Genomic DNA, 23,395 nt, shown 5'->3' with positions numbered 1-23,395 from the left:
ATGAACCAGAAACCTGATGAGAGTGTCAGAGAGGTTAAAAAAGAGGAGCCAGAATACCTGATGTCTGTGGGTGTGGGGGCCACGAAGGACAGCCCCCCCGAGGTAAAATGAAATGCCAGTGGGCTGCTTCATCATTATATCACTTTAAAGCATTAATCTCAAAAGCAACCAACTGTAGACCACACCAGAATATGGTGTAAATAAATGGAGTTTGGTATCCAAAAAGAACTTTGTGTTTGGTTTCTGCTGCTGTTATTCTAATAAGAAAAAAGAATAGCTTGTATAATCCTATTAAATGAATGGTTCATTTTCCCCTGTTGCATGGTTTTTGGTAGATGAAGAGTGCAGTGTTTCAGAAAGTGACTGAGGAGAAGCTGACTGGTTCTCTTCTGTTGAAAAGCACTGATGGGAATCAAGGTAGGAGAAACAAACTGAGTGTGAAACCTCAAAACCCAGGCAAGTCCAGCTACCGACACATATGACCAAAACTGCAGCTGTTTTGGTACATTTGGTGGTAATAAAGTTTGTGTTTCTAGTTGTCCTTTAAAACCATCAGTATTGTGTTACACTCTGCACTTCAGGTATGTCAGAGAGCCTGCAGTGTGAGCACACTATGAACATAAACAGCCGCAGTTGTGGGCGCAGTCTGAACAGCACACCAAAGATACTGTACACCGAGGGAGTGGAGTCCAAAGATGATGATTACCTCCATGAGTGGTTTACGGTCGAAGGATGTTCCCCGTGATGATAAACCCACATCCAAAGATGATGATTACCTCCGTGAGTGGTTTACGGTCGAAGGATGTTCCCCGTGATGATAAACCCACATCCAAAGATGATGATTACCTCCGTGAGTGGTTTACGGTCGAAGTTTGTTCCCCGTGATGATAAACCCACATCCAAAGATGATGATTACATCCGTGAGTGGTTTACGGTCGAAGGATGTTCCCCGTGATGATAAACCCACATCCAAAGATGATGATTACCTCCGTGAGTGGTTTACGGTCGAAGTTTGTTCCCCGTGATGATAAACCCACATCCAAAGATGATGATTACCTCCGTGAGTGGTTTACGGTCGAAGTTTGTTCCCCGTGATGATAAACCCACATCCAAAGATGATGATTACCTCCGTGAGTGGTTTACGGTCGAAGGATGTTCCCCGTGATGATAAACCCACATCCAAAGATGATGATTACCTCCGTGAGTGGTTTACGGTCGAAGTTTGTTCCCCGTGATGATAAACCCACATCCAAAGATGATGATTACCTCCGTGAGTGGTTTACGGTCGAAGTTTGTTCCCCGTGATGATAAACCCACATTCAAAGATGATTACCTCCGTGAGTGGTTTACGGTCGAAGGATGTTCCCCGTGATGATAAACCCACATCCAAAGATGATGATTACCTCCGTGAGTGGTTTACGGTCGAAGTTTGTTCCCCGTGATGATAAACTCACATCCAAAGATGATTATTACCTCCGTGAGTGGTTTACGGTCGAAGGATGTTCCCCGTGATGATAAACCCACATCCAAAGATGATGATTACCTCCGTGAGTGGTTTGCGTGTGACTGGGATGCACTTTTCTATCTGAACTCTAGGTGTCGCTTTTTTCTGTTTCCTTTAAAATGTTTATATGACTACATTGAACCATTTGTGAATGTGCGCATTTTTTAAGCAATGTTTTTGTTATGATATTTCTTTATGCATCCCAAAGTCCAAAGCCTTTATAAACGAGTTCCACATTCTTGATTGCAAGCTGCTGGGCCATCTAAACCGGAACATGAACTGTGGCCTAAATGCTAAATAACTATTAGCTAACACAGTAAACTTCACATGTAATTTCACAGGTGATGAAACTACACTGCCACCCCAAAACAATGGAGGATGAACAAGTCATTTTGCTATTTATTAGTTATTGGGGGGGGGGGGGGGGGTGGATCGATCACATGGTCTGAAAAATGGGGAAAACACGCATCCCGTATTGGTTCAAAACAGGATGCTGCATTTTATTTTACAATGTGCAATGATCCCATGAAATATAGGAGATTTGGCAACTCGAGTCAGAAGAGGTCTTGAAGTAGTAGCTCATGGTATGGCTTTATGGAGCCTGTGACAGTCTCATAATTCATTATTAAATCTGGCCAGCGGATCGATCTATAACAATAAATGATGCTTCATTTTTGTTCCGTTACTTCTGTCTCTCTTTCTCTCACTGCGTAACTTCCAAGTTGGAGCCAGTGCTTGCACTCAACTAATCAGCAAGTTTATCATTGGGAATCTCACCCCAGTACTTCTTCATTTAACCAAAAAGTACCCAACCCAGAGTAAAGGGTTCAGGAACTACCGTCAGACCGAGTTCCTGTGGTGGGAACATGACAGATGTTCCTGCTTCCTGAACAATGTTCCTGTGATGGGACAGGGACTGTAGAGCATCGTGTAGTATTTCCTCTGTTAGTGTATATAATCCACATTCCTGTTGTTTCTTCATCAGATTGTGAGGATTTCCAGTCTTCCTTCACTGATCAGTGTGAGGTCCATGGTCCTCCTGTCTTCATCCCTGACTCTCCTGCACTTGTAGGGGTCCCTGGCAGGGCCCTCCTCACTCTGCCCCCTGGTTTAGAGGTTAGTCCATCCAGTATCCCTGGGGCAGGCCAAGGGGTGTTCAGCCAGGGGCAGACTGTGCCCAGAGGAGTGCATTTCAGGCCCTATGAAGAAGACACTGGCAAAGAGGAAGCCATTGACAGCGGCTACTCCTGGGTGGTAAGACTAAGCCTGCAGCAGTGACGAGGATGTATCTATAACTGCATGAGGAATTCATGTCTTGCTACTTTATACTTTAGAGCCTTGGGGACACGGGTCACATAACTTTATGTATCTTTGATGTAGGGCTGAACAATTTATTGATTTATTGAAGTCAAAATCACAATTTCAAATTATGTGATTAGCAAATCACAAAGGCTCTAACTTAATATGTGCATTATTCATCCCACCTGATCCACGGATTAAAACTGTTGTGAGAATAGTTTTACAAATTCATGCCGTCCTCTTTATTTGACAGTCATTCTCACCGGTCATAAGTGCTGTGCTCCTTGTATGTTAGTCATCAATCAGAAGTGCCGCAAGGTAACTGCATATACGCCTATGAACAACAAACACATGAAACCCAAGGAAAACTTAGTATTTTTCTGCACCATGAATATATATTTTGCTGCTGAGCTGTAAATGAATTGCTTATGGGAGTTTTACTTACACAAAAATTCTCTGAAGGCAGAATGAAAAATGATTGGTTCAGAGATCAGATTGTAGAGGAGGTGAGTACAAGCAACTAGAGGTGAGACCATCCAATCAGATGTCTACAGAAAACACAGATAAGGCGAAAGTCCTTTTCCATCCCATTTGGTACCACTGTATTGTGGAGTTTTCCTTCACCTTTTTTGTGATATGTCACATGGTATACATATTATGAATTACTCATATACTCCGTATATTATGAAGGTAATCAAGTGTGAAACCACTTATTTGGGGTGTGGCCTGGTCATGCCCATGGCATTTGTTGTGTTATCATTAGCTGTTCGCGAGGGATGTGTCTTCTTAAATGGAGGGTAAATTGTTGCTGGTGAAGATTACGTAGCATAATTTGGGAACAGCGTCCACAATAAATCATATGACCATTGTCACCATATGATGATGTAAAATATTCATTTTGTTTAGAAACTGTCATTAGTGTTCAGGACTGAGGTATTCAATAAAAGTTTGTATAGTTACTGTTACTTGTAATTTTTAAATATATATGTTGTTGCGCTGGCGAGATGGTTCAGCATAGCAGAGCCTGTTAACAACACAGAGCATGCTCAGAGATATATAGCCTCTTGTGGTGTTATTGTAAGTACTTGTTGTGTTACTGATTGTTGTGTGCCCTTGCCTTTGTCATGCATGAATCATGACCAATCCTCTTGTATCTCCAGCAATTATATAACTACCAGCCGTGTATGTGTCTTACCATCCGCCGCTAAACCTCCCTGCATTTCTCCTTTATGTGTTGTAAGGTAAGTACACAAGGGTTGTAGGAAGCAATTCATATCTTTAAGTTCCCATCCTTGTATTAGAATGTAGACCAGTTACCATCAAAACATTATCTCAGGTGGTAGTACTGAGTCATATGTTTTAAATCTATAACACACTAAATATTTGAACTGAAGCTTGACTTAGAAAAAACTGAATCAGAAATCAATCGCAATGTGTGTCAGAAAAATCAAGATTATATATTTTCCACAAATTGTTCGGCCCTAATTTTAAGGAATATTTGCATATAGCCTGGTTTCCAACTTTGGTCAGCTGACTGGAGTGAGATTTTCAGGTCAAGATGCATGTACACGCATTTACTTGCATGTAATGGTTTTATTGCCTTGTAAATAGTCTGTAGTAGGGCTGAACAATTTATCAATTTCAAATCGAAATTGAGATTTAAAACAACGCAATTAGCAAGTCGCAAAGGCTACAATTTAGGATATGCATTGTACTGTACGTCTGACCCAGGGTTTAAAGTTGTAGTGAGAATTGTTTTATAAATTCATGCCATCCTCCTTGTGTGACAGTCATTCTCACCAATCAGAAGTGCCATCCTACTTGCGTGACAGTCATTCTCACCAATCAGAAGTGCCGTGCTCCTCACGTGCCAATCATGCTCACCAATCAGAATTAGACCAAACCAACTAAATATACACCCACAAACAACAACCACACGAAACCCAAGGGAAACATTACATTCTCAGGTGCAAAAAACTTTTGATTCCTCTGCTGAGCTATAAGTGAATTCCCTAAATATTTCATGGTCGGAGATTGTTTACGGAAAGGTCCTATTATTCATGGGGTGATTTTTATGACAGAATTCTGTGGTTGTGTACATCTTATAATTGGTACATAATCAAAAAAATTAACAGTCAAAATACTGGTTCATTCACACGCCTTTAGGACAGGAAGAAATCTCCTTCCCTGTTGATGCACCTGTGATCCCAATTCATAGCTGTATCATGGCTTCTGAAAATGCACTATATTGCCAAAAGTATCGGGACACCTGCTTTTACACACACATGAACTTTAATGACATCCCTCCCATTCTTAATACATAGGCTTTAATATATAGTTGGTCCACTTTTGCAGCTACAGTATAACAGCTTCAACTCTTCTTGGAAGGCTGTCCACAAGGTTCAGGAGTGTGTTTATGGGAAGTTTTGACCATTTTTCCAGGAGAGCATTTGTGAGGTCAGGCACTGATGTTTGATGAGAAGGCCCGGCTCACAGTCTTTGCTCTAATTCATCCCAGAGGTGTTCTGTCGGATTAAGGTCAGGACTCTGTGCAGGGCAGTCAAGTTCCTCCACAAAGTTGGGAGCATGAAATTGTCCAAAAATGGCTTCCAATGCTGCAGCATTAAGAGTTCCTTTCACTGGAACTAAGGGGCCAAGCCCAACCCCTGAAAAACAGCCCCACACCATAATCCCCCCTCCACCAAACTTTACACTTGGCACAATGGAGTCAGACAAGTACCGTTCTCCTGGCAACCACCAGATCCAGACTCATCCATTGGTTTGTCAAGCGTGATCCGTCACTCCAGAGAACACGTCTCCACTGCTGTAGTGTCTTGGTGATGTAAGGCTTGGATGCAACTGCTCGGCTATGGAAACCCATTCCATTAAGTTCTCTATGCAATGTTCTTGAGCTAATCTGAAGGCCACATGAAGTTTGGAGGTCTGTAGCTATTGACTCTGCAGACAGTTGGTGCCTCAGCATGCGTTATCCCCGCTCTGTGATTTTACCTGGCCTACCAATTTGTTGCGGAGTTGCTGTTGTTACCAATTACTTCCACTTTGTTATAATACCACTAACAGTTGGCCGTATAATATATAGTAGTGAGGAAATTTCACATTTGGACTTACACTGGTGGCACCACACTTGAATTCACTGAGCTCCTGAGAGAGACCCATTCTTTCGCAAATGTTTGTAGAAGCAGTCTGCATGCCTAGGTGCTTGATTTTATACTCCTGTGGCTGTGGAAGTGATGGAACACCTGAATTCAAACATTTGGAGGGGTGTCCCAATACTTTTGGCAAAATAGTGTATGTGCAAATCAAAAGACTTTGAAAGCACAAGGGTGCAAAACTGGTTTGTAAACACAAACATTGCTGCACAGGTGTGCAAAACTAAAATACACATGCGGTAATCTCTGCACGGGTGTACAAACTGAATTACAAGTATGCAAATCTATTTTACTCAGCCATGCAATTCCGTCATAATAATCACTCCATGATTATTAGCAGTGTTAGCTGTATGATCCGTATCTCTTTTATCTTTATAATTATTACCATAACACAGTCACAGCTTATGTGGTGAATGTTTTGTTTGATTGTTCTCTGCTAATTTAACCCTTGTGTACTTTTGAGGAAACACTATTACTTTACCAAAGATAAAAATGCGGTGTAACGCTGTTTGCAAATGTACCATTTAACCCACCATGTTCAGGTCACTAGCGACCCGGCAAGTTTGGCAAATAAATTACCATAGAAAAAGTTTGAAGCATTTCTCATTTTTCTCATCCTTGCGTTAGCATATAGATCAGTTCATTTTTTGATGGTATCTCACGTGGTAATGTGTTTTAAATCTATTATACACTGAATATTGAACTAAACCTTGACTTAAAAAATTACATCACAGATCAAATCACAATCGCAATATCTCTCAGAAAAATCATGATTAGATATTTTTCCCAAATCATTCAGCCCTAGTCCGTAGGGTTTGCAAGTTTCCCCAACGCTTTTGATGTAGCTAATTTTAGGTTTATAACGGAATAACATAGATTTTCCTGCATATAGCTAGGTATTTGAGTTATCAGTTGGAAGTTCTGTGCTGGCATAACTCAACTGGGGTGATGTCTAGTACTTACAGGCCTGTGGTTTCAGGTTTACAAGGGCAAATGGTGTGAGACATACATTGATGCCAGGAGAGAAACACACTCTAACTGGATGAGGTGAGATAACATCATTAATGATTTTCCATCCATGTTTCAGTAATAATACATACACCACGTCTATTCTCTCTCCAACTGATGCACACACTCACCCTGTCTGTGTATCAGATATGTGAACTGTGCCCGTGATGAGGAGGAGCAGAACCTGGTGGCCTTCCAGCACAAAGGGAACATCTTATATCGCTGCTGCAAGCCCATTGCTCCCGGGCAGGAGCTCCTGGTGTGGTACGCAGAAGATCACGCCAAGGACCTGGGCATCACCTTTGACTGTTTGTGGAGTAAAAAGTGCTATTCACAAGGTATCTGTGTTTGTCATCATTTGTCTTTTTATTTTGTCTTATTTCTCTTAACCCTGCCTCACCACAGTACTCACTGACTTGTCTCTCTCTTGCCCCCAGCAAGGAGAGCAGATAAATCCACCCAAGGGTTCCCTTGTTCTCAGTGTTCCTTGTCCTTCACAGCGGAGATTTACCTGCACGGACACATGAAAAGATCTCACCCTGAGGAGTTTGTCAGACAGCTGATGGCTAGATCTGTCAACACATCCCAGAATTTCCCATCTTCTGCTGGCCCCAGTGCCTCTCAGCCCAGAACAGACACATTCAGTACCTTGAATGAAGCGGGTACAGACACTCCGAAAGCTCAACAGGAATCCAGGGCTGAAAATACTCTCAGTGTAAAGAGCAGTCACAAAATACACCATCAGACTCACACAGGAGAGAGGCCATACCAGTGCTCCCAGTGTGGGAAGAGTTTCGGTGAATTAGGAACCCTGAAGAGACACCAGTGGATTCACACAGGCGAAAAACCCTACCAGTGCTCCCAGTGTGAGAAGAGCTTCAGGTATTTAGCACATCTAAAGGCACACCAGCACACTCACACAGGGGAGAAGCCCTACCAGTGCTCCCAGTGTGGGAAGAGTTTCAATCATTTAGGAAACCTAAAGACACACCAGGATTCACACTGGGGAGAGGCCATATGAGTTCTACCAGTGTGGAAAGAAATTCAGTCATTTAGGACCTCTGAAGGCACACCAACGGATTCACACTGGTGAGAGGCCCTACCAGTGTGTCCAGTGTGGGATGAACTTCAGGCATTTAGGACCCCTGAAGACACCAGCGGACTCATACAGGGGAAAAGCCCTACCAGTGTTCCCAGTGTTGGAAGAGCTTCAGTCAGTTGGAAACCCTAAAGAAACATCGATGGATTCACACAAGGGATGGCGGACAGCACGGTAGCACAGCTCTTAGCACTGTTGCCTCACACCTTTAGGAGCAAGGTTTGAGTCTCCACCTCCAGCAACATGTGTGTGGAGTACATGTGTTTCCCTGAGGAAATGGGGTTTCTTTCAGGTTCTTCGATTTCTCTCCATGCAAGACTAAAAAATAATAGTATAAGGTTGCCAGCTGCAGAGTTCCAGTGTAGATTCTGGGAGCTTCATGGAATGGGCTTCAATAGCCGAGCAGCTGCCTGCAAGCTTCACAGTGCCAAGTCTTTGATGCAGTGGTGTAAAGCACACTGCCACTGGACTCTGGAGCAGTGGAAATGTGTTCTGTAGAGTGACGAATCACACTTTTCTCTCTTGGGCAGCCTGATGGGCAAGTTTGGGTTTGGCAGATGCCAGGAGAATGTTACATGCCTGACTGCATTGTGCCAACTGGAAAGTTTGGTGGAGGAGGGATAATGATATGGGATTGCTTTTCAGGGGTTGGGCTATGGCCCTTAGTTCCAGTGAAAAGAAACTCTTAATGCTTCAGCATATCAAGACATTTTGGATAATTCTATGCTTCAAACTTTGTGGGGACAATTTGGGGAAGGTCCTTTTCTGTTCCATCCTTTTTTGTTTTGTGCCGTAAGGGCCATAAAGACATAGGTGGATGAGTTTGGTCTTGAAGGACTTGAATGGCCACACAGAGCCCTGACCTGAACCCCATCGAACACCTTAGAGATGAACTAGAATGGATATCGCGAACCAGGCCTTTAGTGCTCTTCCGGATGAGACACTCCAAAATGTTGTGGAAAGTCTTCTCAGAACAGTAACAGCTGTTACAGCTACAAAGGAGGGACCAAATACATATTGATGCCCATGGATTTAGAATGTGATGTCCTGTTCCTGGGGGGTTATGGTAATGTGTCCCAATGCTTTTCTCCATATATTGTGCATCATGAGCATGAACTCTGTGAGTGAAAATCAAGTCTAGTGTGTGATGTGCATTGGTCCCATCACGTGCTAGTAACATGGCTGAAGGCATCAGTCACTCTTGAAACCTACAGATATTATAATATTCTCTAAATTAATGATTAAGTCAGTGAGAAGTTCCCCAAATTCAGTTAGGACCGATGTGTATGGTCAAGGCGGTTTCTATACCATAAGAATGTAGATGGGTGGATCAGACACCATTTGAAGTAGCATTGCTTCAAATGTCATGATTTTGAGTTCAGTAACGTTACAGTATGTATGGTAACTGGCATGAACATCTCATTCACATTTGGAGTCAAACCAAAACAGTATTTTGTAACAAAACAATAAATGTCATATGCTGTAATTAAGACGATTCTCAAAACTTACCTAGTCAATTATGTCATTCATACAGGGTGTGTACGGTTACTTCTTTTAAAAAACTGTTTTTAATCAATTTTATATCAAAGTACAACCCCACCTCTCTTGATCAGTGTCTTCATTATACTTTCCGTCTCAGCACTGCTTGTAATGGTTGGAAGGCCACCGGGGGAGAAAAGCAAATTTTTATTGACATTAACTGTATTATAATTATTTGTGTTATTGCTAATTTGGATTATCATGTCTCCCCAGGTCCTCTCCCTTTTCTGTGCACGTCCAGCCAGCTGTCTCCCCGGGTCCTGTCCCTTTTCTGTGCACGTCCAGCCAGCTGTCTCCCCGGGTCCTGTCCCGTTTCTGTGCACGTCCAGCCAGCTGTCTCCCCGGGTCCTGTCCCGTTTCTGTGCACGTCCAGCCAGCTGTCTCCCTCGGTCCTGTCCCGTTTCTGTGCACGTCCAGCCAGCTGTCTCCCCGGGTCCTGTCCTGTTTCTCTGCACGTCCAGCCAGCTGTCTCTCCGGGTCCTATCCCATTTCTGTGCACGTCCAGCCAGCTGTCTCCCCGGGTCCTGTCCTGTTTCTGTGCACGTCCAGCCAGCTGTCTCCCCGGGTCCTGTCCTGTTTCTGTGCACGTCCAGCCAGCTGTCTCCCTCGGTCCTGTCCCGTTTCTGTGCACGTCCAGCCAGCTGTCTCCCCGGGTCCTGTCCCGTTTCTGTGCACGTCCAGCTAGCTGTCTCCCCGGGTCCTATCCCATTTCTGTGCACGTCCAGCCAGCTGTCTCCCTCGGTCCTGTCCCGTTTCTGTGCACGTCCAGCCAGCTGTCTCCCTCGGTCCTGTCCTGTTTCTGTGCACGTCCAGCCAGCTGTCTCCCCGGGTCCTGTCCTGTTTCTCTGCACGTCCAGCCAGCTGTCTCCCCGGGTCCTGTCCTGTTTCTGTGCACGTCCAGCCAGCTGTCTCCCTCGGTCCTGTCCCGTTTCTGTTCACGTCCAGCCAGCTGTCTCCCTGGGTCCTGTCCCGTTTCTGTGCACGTCCAGCCAGCTGTCTCCCTCGGTCCTGTCCTGTTTCTGTGCACGTCCAGCCAGCTGTCTCCCCGGGTCCTGTCCTGTTTCTCTGCACGTCCAGCCAGCTGTCTCCCCGGGTCCTGTCCTGTTTCTGTGCACGTCCAGCCAGCTGTCTCCCTCGGTCCTGTCCCGTTTCTGTGCACGTCCAGCCAGCTGTCTCCCTGGGTCCTGTCCCGTTTCTGTGCACGTCCAGCCAGCTGTCTCCCCGGGTCCTATCCCATTTCTGTGCACGTCCAGCCAGCTGTCTCCCTCGGTCCTGTCCCGTTTCTGTGCACGTCCAGCCAGCTGTCTCCCCGGGTCCTGTCCCGTTTCTGTGCACGTCCAGCTAGCTGTCTCCCCGGGTCCTATCCCATTTCTGTGCACGTCCAGCCAGCTGTCTCCCTCGGTCCTGTCCCGTTTCTGTGCATGTCCAGCCAGCTGTCTCCCCGGGTCCTATCCCATTTCTGTGCACGTCCAGCCAGCTGTCTCCCCGGGTCCTATCCCGTTTCTGTGCACGTCCAGCCAGCTGTCTCCCCGGGTCCTATCCCATTTCTGTGCACGTCCAGCCAGCTGTCTCCCTCGGTCCTGTCCCGTTTCTGTGCACGTCCAGCCAGCTGTCTCCTTCGGTACTGTCCCGTTTCTGTGCACGTCCAGCCAGCTGTCTCCTTCGGTCCTGTCCCGTTTCTGTGCACGTCCAGCCAGCTGTCTCCCTCGGTCCTGTCCTGTTTCTGTGCACGTCCAGCCAACTGTCTCCCCGGGTCCTGTCCCGTTTCTGTGCACGTCCAGCCAGCTGTCTCTTCCATATCACTTACACCTGCCTCTCATGTAGCCCTCATTGATTGTACTTATCACCCTCACCTGTGTTTGATCGTCTCTGATCCATTGTGATACCCTACATCTGTTTATTCTCAGTGTATATATGTGCCCCTCTATCCTGTGCTTCCCAGTCTAGTCATTGCTACTCTGTTGCTTGTCCTAATCACTCTAATAAAGTTCCCTTTGGAGTTAACCAGCTCTTGGACTATCTTTAGGGTTTCTTTGTGCCTCCCAGCACCTTCAGGACATGGCTCATCTCCAGCAGAACTTATCTTGCATCCTGAGGGAGTCAGCGGACATTGAGTGTAAATAGGCCATGTTCTGAGTCTCTATTGCTGAGGCAACTGTGCAGAGCTGTAGCTGTAAAGTTGTTAGTGCCTGTTGTGGTGGCAATTCCCAAACCCAGTGGTGGACACCAGCAATAAAGGGAGCTGTCAGGCTGAAGAAGGAAGCCTTTCAAGTTTGGTTAGCTTGTGCGACTCCAGAGGCAGATGACAGGTACCGACAGGCCAAATGAAATGTTGCTTTGGCAGTTGTGGAAGCAAAACCCTGGTTGTGGGAGCCGTTAAGCTAACCCATGGAAAACGGCTTTTGATTACCTTTAAAGACTTTCTGGCAAACTGTCAGGTGACTCAAGAGGAGAATGCAGGGCTTTGCCTATGCTGTTTACAGTAAAGGTGGATAACTGTTGCACTCAACTGGGGAAAGAAAACCACATGCCTTCCTTGGAGGAAGTAGAGTTTATCCATCATTGCTGGATATTATTTCGGTTTTGTCATAATGCAGAGTGTGGGAGTAAAGAATAAATTAAATGATGTTTAAGTATTAAAATTAAAATGCATATGCACTTTAAAAATATCTGCAGGACTGGATAACCCAGGATGGAACATGATCCCATCGCAGGGCAAACTCACACATAGATGCAGACCTATGGGCAATTTGGAAACTCAGAGCTGTTACAATCTTGACCAGAGCATTTATAATTTAGTGAATTTTTTAAAATATTTTGTTTAAATAGAGGTTCCTGACAAAGTCAAAAGTCTTGATGCAGTACACAAATTTATGTGGCGCTTTTATGCATTTTAAACTTACAAACGGGTTGGTGCCGACCCGAACACGATAGCAAGGTTAAAGCGCAGGGAGAGACAATCATTCGATAAACAAGATCACATGATTCTCCTATATCTCCAGACCCTTGCCCAGGTTATGCCACCAATAAATCCAGTCATTAATTGATCCAGGCCCATGGCCGTCCACATGCACCATCCTTCTGTGTCCTATCCCTGTCCTGTTCATTCCTAGTCCCTTACTCTGTTCCCAAGCCTGCTACTCCATCTCTTTCCTTTTGTTCCCTTCCCTTTTAGTTCCCCTATTTCATCCAGGTCCCTGCCTCATGTTACTGGTCCTGCCCTTCAGTTTCCTCATCCTCTTCCCGTCCTTTCTGATTCACGTACTCCGTCCTGGTCTGCATCTCAGGTTCTTGCTTCTTTTCCTCACCTTGCTCCATTTGTTCCCATCCCTTCTGGTTCCCCTGCTCCGTCCTGGTCCCCGTCTCAGATACCTGGTCCTTTTTCTCACATGCTGCTTTTGTTCCCATCCCTTCTGGTTCCCCTGCTCCGTCCTGGTCCCCGTCTCAGATACCTGGTCCTTTTCCTCACATGCTGCTTTTGTTCCCATCCCTTCTGGTTCCCCTGCTCCGTCCTGGTCCCTGCCTTATGTTCCTGGTCCTATCCTTCATTCTCCACATTTTGCCCCTATCTCTGTTCCCGATCTATCTTCTCCTTGTCCTTTCCTCAATACGTCCATCCCTACTGCTGTCCCTCGGTTCCCACATTCAGTCCCCACTTCATTTGTTCCCGGTCCCCTAGATCTGTCCCCACCCTTGTTTTCTTATCCTGTGGTCCTTTCCCAGATCCTCATATTTACTCTTTCCGTTTTTGTTCCTCTTCTGTATGATCTCTTGGCTCTGTCTGTTCTGTTCCCCGGTCACTCTTAGTGTTTTTTTTTCCCTCCAGTTTTTTTTAGTTGGTTTTTGTTCTGTCCCTTTTGCTGGCCTTGGTGGTACCCTCACACACCCTGTGTTTGCGTGTTCAGTGGGGGGTACTGTCAGGGTCAGCGCCCGCCTGACCCCACCCAACCCCACCCTCTGACCTTTCCCTGTTTAGCCAGTTCTGCCCCCCCCACTCTGTCCCTTGCTATTCCAGCCCAGTGTGTTTTCTCTACTCCCCAGACCACCATGTAGCTTAATGGGTTGAGTGAGTGGCTCAGAGTGCTTGTAGGTTTTAGGCCTCATCTGCTTTGTTTCTTTTCCCTAGTGTTTCTCGTTAGTTATCATCGCTTCCCTGTTCTCAGTTAGCGTGCTTGTGCTCTGCTTTATTATCTTCTGCTTGTACCTGTTTAGTCCTTTTCCTAGTCTTAGTGTTTGTTAGGGTTCCCTTCTCCAACACTCTGTTATTGCAGTTCATTCCCCCTGTTTCCTGTTGCCCTGCTTTGCTGTTTGATTGGTTGTTCTTGATTATTCACACCTGTCCTTTGTTAGTCCTCAGTATCAGTGTATTTAAGTGCCAGTCATTCACTGTGATTTGTTCTATCAGTGTTTCTCTGCTTGTTTCCCTAGTTCTAGTCTCTGTATTACCTGTTTCCCTGTGTAGGTTTATTTATGTTTCAGTCTGTAGTGTTTTCCCCTCATTTCTGACCCCTTGTGATCTTTGATTTTTTTTTTTTATTTGTTACCAGTGTGCTTGGTTAGTTCCGTTCTTCTGTTCTGGAGCCACTAGTCGATCGTCACTTCTCTCTGCACCATACTCTGAGTTCATAAGTTTTGATGAGGCTAAGCTAATACACTTTGATAGTAATATCATAGTTTGACACTGACATGAAGATCGTTTAAACATTTTCTCTGACTATAAGGTTTGCACTGTAGCGCATTATCCCACTTCCAAATCTAACCTCGATTATATGTCCGCTACACTTTTGTTTAAGACGTCTTCTGCTTAAGACTTACATCAAAAACACTTTTGAAACGTCATACTAAAAATATACAGATTAATGTGTAAATAGATACCAGATATAATTCAGCAGTTGTCCCCGGTCTTCTGTAATAACTACAAAAATGCAGTACATTGGATGCTCTTTAACTCCCCCTGTAGGTGCTGGGTGAGAAGGCAAAGAGCTATGAAGGACAGGTCCTTCATCCTGTTACACTTGTGTACACATATAAATATAGTTACACGTGTTTGTTAGAATCTGAGGTAAGGTCCCACTGGGGGAATTCTGTGTGGTGCTGCATCATTTAATGATTCAACTGCTCCCTGTACGCCCTTTACATGATATTTACATTTACATATTTAGCAGATGCTTTTGTCCAATAAAAGGTACAACTGAGGCAAAGAGCACTTTACAAACAGCTAAGCTGAGTTCACAGTGAATGCTCAGGCGCGAGTGTAAGTGCTGTATGAACAGGAGCTCCTCTGTGTGAAGAAATGCAAGACATGGTGTGTTGTTTTCACCAAATTACTGCATGTTGTGGTTAAAGAAAAACAAGACACAAAAATACCTGTGATGGATGGATGGATGGATGGATGGATGGATGGATAAAAAAGCAACCAAATTATGTTAGGTAAGATTAGATAAAATGTGTTGATCTCAGGGGGAAATTCTTGAAATCCCTTCCTGGTAAACATTCAGCAAAGTTTTGTCTTCAACAAAGTGGCGTTTCACGCAGAGTCGAGTGATCTGCAGCTGTACAGCTGGAGACATGAGCAGCACAGAACAGCATTGTCCTCATTCGCAGAGCCCACCAAACCTGTTCTGTGCCTCTCAGGAAGGCAATTCCATGGAACTGCTGTTCCTCATTGCAGCACGGTTTCCGTCCACTGTCGCATCTCCATTGCTCGGGGCAGCCCTAAACCACTCCGGCACACAAAGCACAACAAGAATGCATGTCACTCACAGCCGCGGGCGCTCAAGTCGAGCAGGTTAGGACTATGATCTGCAGGGTAGGTAAACGGCTGGGGCGTGGTACACGGAGGTGGGAGCGAGGCAAGTCAGGCGGACAGGTGAAAAAAGAGGAAGGTGGGGAGCAGAGTGAGAGCGTGAAAGGGAAATAAGGCAGCAGTGTAGGCGTTTGGGAAGTGAGCCGGGGGGGGGGGCGGGGGGGCTCAGGCCAGCAGTGACCATGTTGTGCAGCTGCTCAATAGCTTCATTATTCTGTACACTTCTGCTTATAGGATGATTTCAGGGTCATTGTGGCAAAACGCTGCTTCAGAAAATAGCTCTGAAAATAGGTGCTCTCTACGTCCCTTGGTTTTAAATGAGGGCTATTTTTACTAGAGCCAGGTAAAGAGTCACAGAGAGTAACCCACCACGTCTCCACGAGAAGACACTTTGGACACATACTCACCTGACTACAGCCCAGCAGCCACTATCATTAGCAGGCAACATTTATGGGAAATAATTGAATAATCAGATACAGGGGTTGATTAGGAGGCCAGATTTCAAAGGGCTACAGTGAGAACGTTTCAGCTAGGACATCAGGGTACCACCCCTACTCTTCTGAAAGATGTCCAGGGATCTTTTTTGAGCACAGAGAGTCAAGGCCTCAGTTTCATGTCTCATCCAAAGGACAGAACCATTTTTTTTTACAGCTCAGTGTCCCCGTCACTGCACTGGAGCATTGGGATCCACACAGACCACAGGATGGGCTAACACCAGCCCCTCTTCCAGCAGCAACCCAGCTTTCCTAGTTGGTCTCCCATCCAAATACTGGCCAGGCCAAAACCTGATTAGCTTCAGATGGAGTACCAGGTCTGAACTGCAGATGGCATCATAAAAGTGCTGCGGCTTAGCGGGGAATTCCACTGCATTTCCACAGTTTTATCTGCTGTTCCTCATTTTTTGCTTTGGTAGGAATCTATGCCAGATAACTCGGCTGTAACGGTGTGAGAGTTTCTGTGTTGCCTTTCCTAGTGTGTGAATCCCAGCCAATAGCTGACAGCTTTTTACTGTTGCCGGTGTTTGTTACAGGATTTTTTATATTACCCAATACCCAACAGGGCCTTTTGTATTTTTCACACACATTTCATTTAGTAGCAGCAGACTGAGACTCATTTCCCTGTTATGTCACGTATAAATATAGTTATAGGAATAGCTCCCCACCCCCAGATGGGAAAGCCTCACTCAGGGTTGGGGGGCAGTGAGTCTCAAAGCTGCACCAAGATGCTACTAGAAAAGCTGAGTCGTAACTGCCTTAGAAATCTTTAGACTGAAGGATCTGCCGGTCAGCGACTCTGCCGGTCAGCGACTCTGCCGGTCAGCGACTCTGCCGGTCAGCGACTCTGCCTGCGGCTCCCATGCTGAGCTGTAGCCACCATAGAGCTGAGCGGTTTCTATGTGGCACAGACGCCACCCCCAAAACCAAGCTTATGCAAATCCCTGCCTGCAAGACTCAACGTGCTCGACCCAAACACCCATCCCTTTGTCTGCTGGCCATCAGTCTCATGCAGTTTCAGCTCAAAGCCAAACATGTCCCATGGGCAAGTCAGACAAGTCAGTCGGCCATGACACCGCGCCCCAGCAGAGAGGCGCTTGTGAAATCACAATTGCAGCCACTTTTATTCTCTTAATTAAAGTGCCAGGGACACAGTGAGCTACAGCTGGGACCCACTTCAGTGCGTTTATACATGCTAGTGATAGCAGTCTCAGAAGCCGGGGAGCCGGTGGTGCGTGTCACGCCCATGGAGGGCACCCAGCACTGAGAAACTCTTCTGTTTGAATGTCTATATCCTTGTTGCTCTAGGAGATGTGCTTGTATGATGACAAGCTCGGCGAACCCCACGCGGATACAATCAACAATTCAGCCTGTCATTACAGTGCACGGCAACAAGGGGAAGTCATGAAACTCTCCCAAGAACAGTCGGCCTCTGTGCACAGGTGCGAAAGGTCCCGGGCTGACGAATGGTACAGCTTTTGGAGAGCGTTTGGAGAAAACACGAGCTCTGGCTCACTCTCAAGTGCATTGGCTCTGAAGAGCTAATTCTCATCTCGGTCTCAGATGAGCAGAGAAACACTCTCCACCCCAGCCCAGGGTAGCGGTCCTCCTCCTCGCTTTCTTCTCCTCGCCTTCTCCTCCTTGTCTTCTCCTACGCCTGGCCCGCCGGCCTCCTGGATCTGCTCCCACCCCCACCCCCTTGGAGGATAACAGCAAAAGACCCCGAGGCAACAGCAAACCTGAAATACACGCTGGGCCATCGGAGTGCCTTAGCTCTCTAACGCCCCTCTGACGGGGCGGGGTTCTTCACTGGGCCTCTGTTTACATGCCCAAAGGGGAGAAGCAGGGCCTGTAGTCCGTGTTTTGCATACAGCAGCCTGGCCATCGGGTACCTCAGAGAGCCTCTTTCTATCGCCAGCTGCCTGCTCTGCTAACAGCCAGGATCCAGCTGTTCACACACCCCCAGGAGCTCCCCAGCCAGGCCTGTCTGCATGTCTGTTTTGCTGTTATTCCAGGGAGCATTTCTGTGCTGCTGCTTGGTTGAAAATGTTCATATAGGGGAATCTTCTTGTTGGGGAATTTCAGTCTGTTCCATAACAAGCCAGTCGATGTGAAGGACTGAACCTTGGCTACTGCTGATATTGATCATTGATTCCTTGATGCTTTCCATGGTTGATTTGTTGACGTTTTCCACCTTATTCACATCCTCCTTGTTCAGCTTCCAGGCTGGGGAGGCTTCCTGTCATTCCCAACCCCACAGCCCATCCTCTTTGGAGCACATGTAGCACACTATGCAGTTCACACTGTGCAGTTCACACTGTGCAGTTCACACTAAGCAGTTCAGACTGTGCAGTTCACACTAAGCAGTTCACACTGTGCAGTTCACACTAAGCAGTTAAGACTGTGCATTTCACACTATGCAGTTCAGTTGCCTCACCACAGAGAAGGGCTCCTCTGTACCAAGCATATCACTCCCGTTTGGCAGACATATGCCTGTCTGCAGAGTTTGGTTCATTGAGGGACCTTTGTTACTGATACTGTCTTCCAAAGTCACTGAACTTCTACAGCAGAGTGAGGTAAACAGTGTGCTTCAGGGAACGATGGCACAGCCTTCATGTGGAGGACCCTGAGTCTATGTGTGTGTCCTTGCCATCTGGGGCGGGGGGCAGTGTGTAGCACACTTACAGAACACACATGCACCCCCCCCCCAGTAGATTCCACAACACCTCCACACTTCTTAGAGGCTTGTCTCAGCTGTCATTGTCACCCGAGGTGCAGGAACGATGAAAACGCAGCATTTCAGCCTGGAGGGGAGGAGGGGGCGTGGCCTCGGAAGGAGTGGCCGCATGGCTGAGCTCATTCCTGGCGTGCTTGAGATGGCAGCATGGCAGGCTGCGGATAAAGAGAGACGCTGAAGGGAGAGTGTACGAGGTCAGTGAGCCTCATGGCATGAAGCCGATTCCCTCCCCCCTACCGATTACCGTCACTCGAGATTGCATCAGAAGGGAGACCAGGGTGTCGGATGGGCAGGCGGGGTGGCTGATGGTGAAGTATCGTTCAATGACTCACTGTGCACAGGAGCTCAGCATGTCGAAGCAAACTGGTGCATTCACACCCAGACCTGGGGACCAGAGATCCAGAGATGCTTAGCAGCACCCCTGTGTTGGGCGACCCTCACCAATGAACATGGACTGTGTTGCATCTCTTTGAAAAATCGCATTTCAGCCTGATTTAGCTAGTCTAAGAGCAAATGCACAGTGAATAGACAACTCCATCTTTACTGCATTCAGGGTGTTTGCCGAAGATACGAATGCACAACCATGTCATTACTGCATCCAGAGCACTTTTTCAAGGTACAAATGCACAGCAGTGACTTTACTGTATCCACAGCACTTTTTAAAGGTATAAATGGATAACTGTGTCTTTACTGCATCCAGAGCACTTTCTGAAGGTACAAATGCACAGCCGCGACTTTACTGTATCCGAAGCACTTTTTAAAGGTATAAATGTACAACTGTGTCTTTACTGCATCCAGAGCGCTTTCTGAAGGCACAGCAGCCACTGCAAATCCATTCTGTTTAATTAAAGTTACCCTAGCATTCACAAATAGTATGATAAACAGAGTGCGAGAAGTGAACATGGTTTATACATGATTGTGCAGTGTGTGCTGATGCATATACATGACAGTGATGGCTTATCATGCAGCAGGCTGCTTCCAGCTGTTTGCAGAGCTCTGGCACTGCCAGCATAGCCGGGAGGCTGTGCCGGATAATCCCTGCTCCTCAGGCTCCCGTTTGACGTGTGGTTTTCTTAGGATGTTTGACTAGGCGAGAGATAACAGGCCTCTGGCTTCAGCGTCTGTCTGTTATCGTGTTAAAGACTGCTTCATGTCACTAACTGACCCTCCCTGTCCGGAGAAAGGCTCACGTGCCCCCCAGGGAAGAGCAGGTTGCACTGTGACATAGTAACACAGAGACACGTTGGGACAGGGTGGGAGTCTGAGGGGGCGGAGGCGTGTGAACCGGTTTGGGATGCTCTGCCCCCTAGGCTCCCTCATTCCACACTTGACATGGGTGAGTTCTCAGCACCCTAAGGGGGTGAGAGAGCCTGCGGGCGAGGGGAGTGTCTGGGCGGGGCCCTGTTCAGCAGGCTTTTTCATGGGATTAATACACAATGGCCCCAGGAGATGAAAAACTGGAAATTTGACTTTTCACTCAAATGAGATTTTTTATGTTGTAGGCGAAATGTAAAAGCGGGCAGCGGTGATCGCATCACGTCCTGCTGCCACTGTTTCCCCTCCTGAGCCTAGTGGTCTCTTGGTCATGGAGGGACATGTGGAGGGGTGTCAATTTCAGGCTCAGAGGCTCCTCTCTGTCCCACTTTTATAAACATCCACACAAGCTAATTTGCAGCTCATGAAGATTATGCCACCTGGCATCTTGGCTGATGGATTCAGTGACCTCTCACACTGTCCCAGTACACCCTCATAGTAACTTGGGATGGTCTGTATGGCCCTAGAGATGTGTAGAGGACCAGGCAGGGTTGGGTGAACCCTAGGTTGCCGGCATGCTGCCCCATGCCAGAGGGTGACAGCAACCGCATCGCAGATTGATGCGGGAGTGAAAAGCAGTAGCAGGAGGCCTACTAGCCATCAAAAGACAAAGAAAGGAACAAAGCATTAAACAAAGAAAGAAGCTAAGTAATGAACAAAGTACAAAACAAAGTATTTAACAAAGTAACAAGCGTCATTATAGTCGGCTCTCAGAGTCTGAGGGGGGGGCAGGGGGAGGCAGATCGAGGCCACTGCAGAGTCACCGCTCCACGGCAAGCACACCGCCACTGCACACACGTCGCCACGGCGAGTGGAGGCAGGACCCGGCACGTCTGAGCCGAGTCTCCTAACTGCCAAGCGGTGATCGAAACTCGCAGCGGCAGAACCGAAACCTGGCAGCACGGAGAGGCTGAGCGGCAGTTTCTCGGCACACTGGGGTGCTGGCAGCAGGGAGGCGGGGGCCGGGCTGCCACAGACAATGGAGCAGCAGGGGAACCGGTCAGGTCCTGCGACAGGCCCGAACAAGCCCCAGACGCCCGACGTGCGGCGGCAGCCACGGGCGGACAGGAAGTTGCAATGACACTTACCTTTAGTCACACTGAGGTGCTCAGTGGGACCTGCAGCCACTTACAGCCTTGCGGTAAATGAGCAGCCTGCGGGTTCTGCCTTATTAATAACTGATTATTCACAGGGACTCAAAACTCCTTTTAAACCAGTGGTGATGCTCATGTTCTATAGAAGTCAATTTCACCAACACAGCAGTCCATTCAGTTTATACTGTCTAAATTGTCAGTACATTTCCCAGGTCTCTTGCACATTGTGCTTTTATTGCACAACACAATCACTTTGACCGTCTCACTTATGTATAGATTATTTACAGCTGAATATATTTATTCTCTTATTATGCACAGCTTGCTCAGAGTGACTAGGGTTACATTTCACTACAGGTTATATGTGTACAACTGATTATGTGACGAATAAACCTCTTGAATCTTGGCGGGGGCCATTTCAACTCCCACCCCCCAGCATGTTGGCAGTGTGCACATCCTAGTTGGAATGGGGGCTATAGAGTGTAATCTGGATCAGAGGTTCCTATTCCATTGTGTAGCTCTACAGCATATATATAAGCCAGCAGTATATAGTCTACTGGGGTTTCAGTCTCCGTCATGGTTCCATATGTGTGCAGTGTGCATGTTCTCCCCGTGACATCATAGAGTTTCCTCCTGCTACTCTAGTTTCCCCTCACTGTCCCCACTATCCAAAAACAGACTGAGGTTAATTGAAGCTACCAAATTATGAATGGTATGCGAGTGTGCCCTGTGATGGGCTGGCACCCCATCCTGGGATGTTACCTGTCTTGCGCCCATAGCCATTAGGAAATTCTATGGATCCCCTGTGACCCTGAATAGGACAAGTGCTTTCTGAAAATAGATGAATCGACTCTACAGAATATGTTTGCCAGCAGTATACAGTGTACAACCCAAACAGATATATAAGCCAGCAGTATACAGTGTATAACCCTACCAGATATATAAGCCAGCAGGATACAGTATATAACTATACCAGATATATAAGCCAGCAGGATACAGTATATAACCCTACCAGATATATAAGCCGAGAGGATACAGAGTATAACCCTAACAGATATATAAGCCAGCAGGATACAGTGCATAACCCTACCAGATATATAAGCCAGCAGGATACAGTATATAACCCTACCAGATATATAATTCGACAGGATACAGTGTATAACCCTAAGAGATATATAAGCCAGCAGTATACAGTGTATAACCCTAAGAGATATATAAGCCAGCAGTATACAGTGTATAACCCTAAGAGATATATAAGCGGGCAGGATACAGTGTATAACCGAAACAAATATATAAGCGGGCAGTATACAGCGTGTAACCCAAACAGATATATAAGCCAGCAGTATACAGTGTATAACCCTAACAGATATAAGAAAAGGGATTATACAGTATATAACCCTAACAGATATATAAATGGGCAGTATACAGTGTATAACCCTAACAGATATAAAAGCCGACAGGATACAGTGTATAACCCTAACAGATATATAAGCCAGCAGGATACAGTATATAACCCTAACAGATATATAAGCCAGCAGGATACAGTATATAACCCTAACAGATATACAAGCCAGCAGTATACAGTGTATTACCCTACCAGATATATAAGCCAGCAGGATACAGTATATAACCCTACCAGATATATAAGCCGACAGGATACAGAGTATAACCCTAACAGATATATAAGCCAGCAGGATACAGTGCATAAACCTACCAGATATATAAGTCAGCAGGATGCAGTATATAACCCTACCAGATATATAAACCGACAGGATACAGTGTACAGCCCTAACAGATATATAAGCCAGCAGGATACAGTATATAACCATAACAGATATATAAGCAGACAGTATACAGTATGTAGCCCTACCAGATATATAAGCCAGCAGCATACAGTGTATAACCCTACCAGATATATAAGCCAACAGGATGCAGTGTATAACCCTAACAGATATACAAGCAGACAGTATACAGTGTATAACCCTACCAGATATATAAGCCAGCAGTATACAGTGTATAACCCTACCAGATATATAAGCCAGCAGGATACAGTGTATAACCCTACCAGATATATAAGCCAGCAGTATACAGTGTATTACCCTAACAGATATAAAAGAGGGCAGAATACAGTGTATAACCCAAACAGATATATAAGCAGACAGTATACAGTATATAACCCTACCAGATATATAAGCAGACAGTATACAGTGTATAAGCCTAACAGATATAAAAGAGGGCAGAATATAGTGTACAACCCAAACAGATATATAAGCCGACAGGATGCAGTGTATAACCCTAACAGATATATAAGCCGACAGAATGCAGTGTATAACC

At 46.2% G+C, this 23,395-nt stretch overlaps 1 protein-coding gene across 1 annotated transcript; it reads left to right on the top strand.

The window, feature by feature from the left end:
• LOC125742310 (histone-lysine N-methyltransferase PRDM9-like) lies at positions 1–21,051 on the top strand. The gene is made up of 8 exons (XM_049014217.1): positions 1–102; positions 336–417; positions 582–734; positions 2,490–2,758; positions 6,953–7,020; positions 7,129–7,325; positions 7,428–7,643; positions 20,849–21,051. Exons 1-8 carry the CDS (start codon positions 1–3, stop codon positions 21,049–21,051), a joined length of 1,290 nt encoding a protein of 429 aa, XP_048870174.1.
• The last annotated feature ends 2,344 nt before the right edge of the window (positions 21,052–23,395 follow it).

The sequence above is a fragment of the Brienomyrus brachyistius genome, chromosome 5 (assembly GCF_023856365.1).
Source record: "Brienomyrus brachyistius isolate T26 chromosome 5, BBRACH_0.4, whole genome shotgun sequence".
Taxonomy (NCBI): domain Eukaryota; kingdom Metazoa; phylum Chordata; class Actinopteri; order Osteoglossiformes; family Mormyridae; genus Brienomyrus; species Brienomyrus brachyistius.
This window is presented reverse-complemented; position numbering and strand designations above follow the sequence as displayed.

Coding starts and splice junctions, on each gene's coding strand:
- LOC125742310 (XM_049014217.1), top strand. CDS start 1: ATGAACCAGAAACCTGATGAGAGTGTCAGAGAGGTTAAAAAAGAGGAG. Junction 418..581: donor AAGCACTGATGGGAATCAAG/GTAGGAGAAACA, acceptor TCTGCACTTCAG/GTATGTCAGAGAGCCTGCAG. Junction 2,759..6,952: donor ACAGCGGCTACTCCTGGGTG/GTAAGACTAAGC, acceptor CTGTGGTTTCAG/GTTTACAAGGGCAAATGGTG.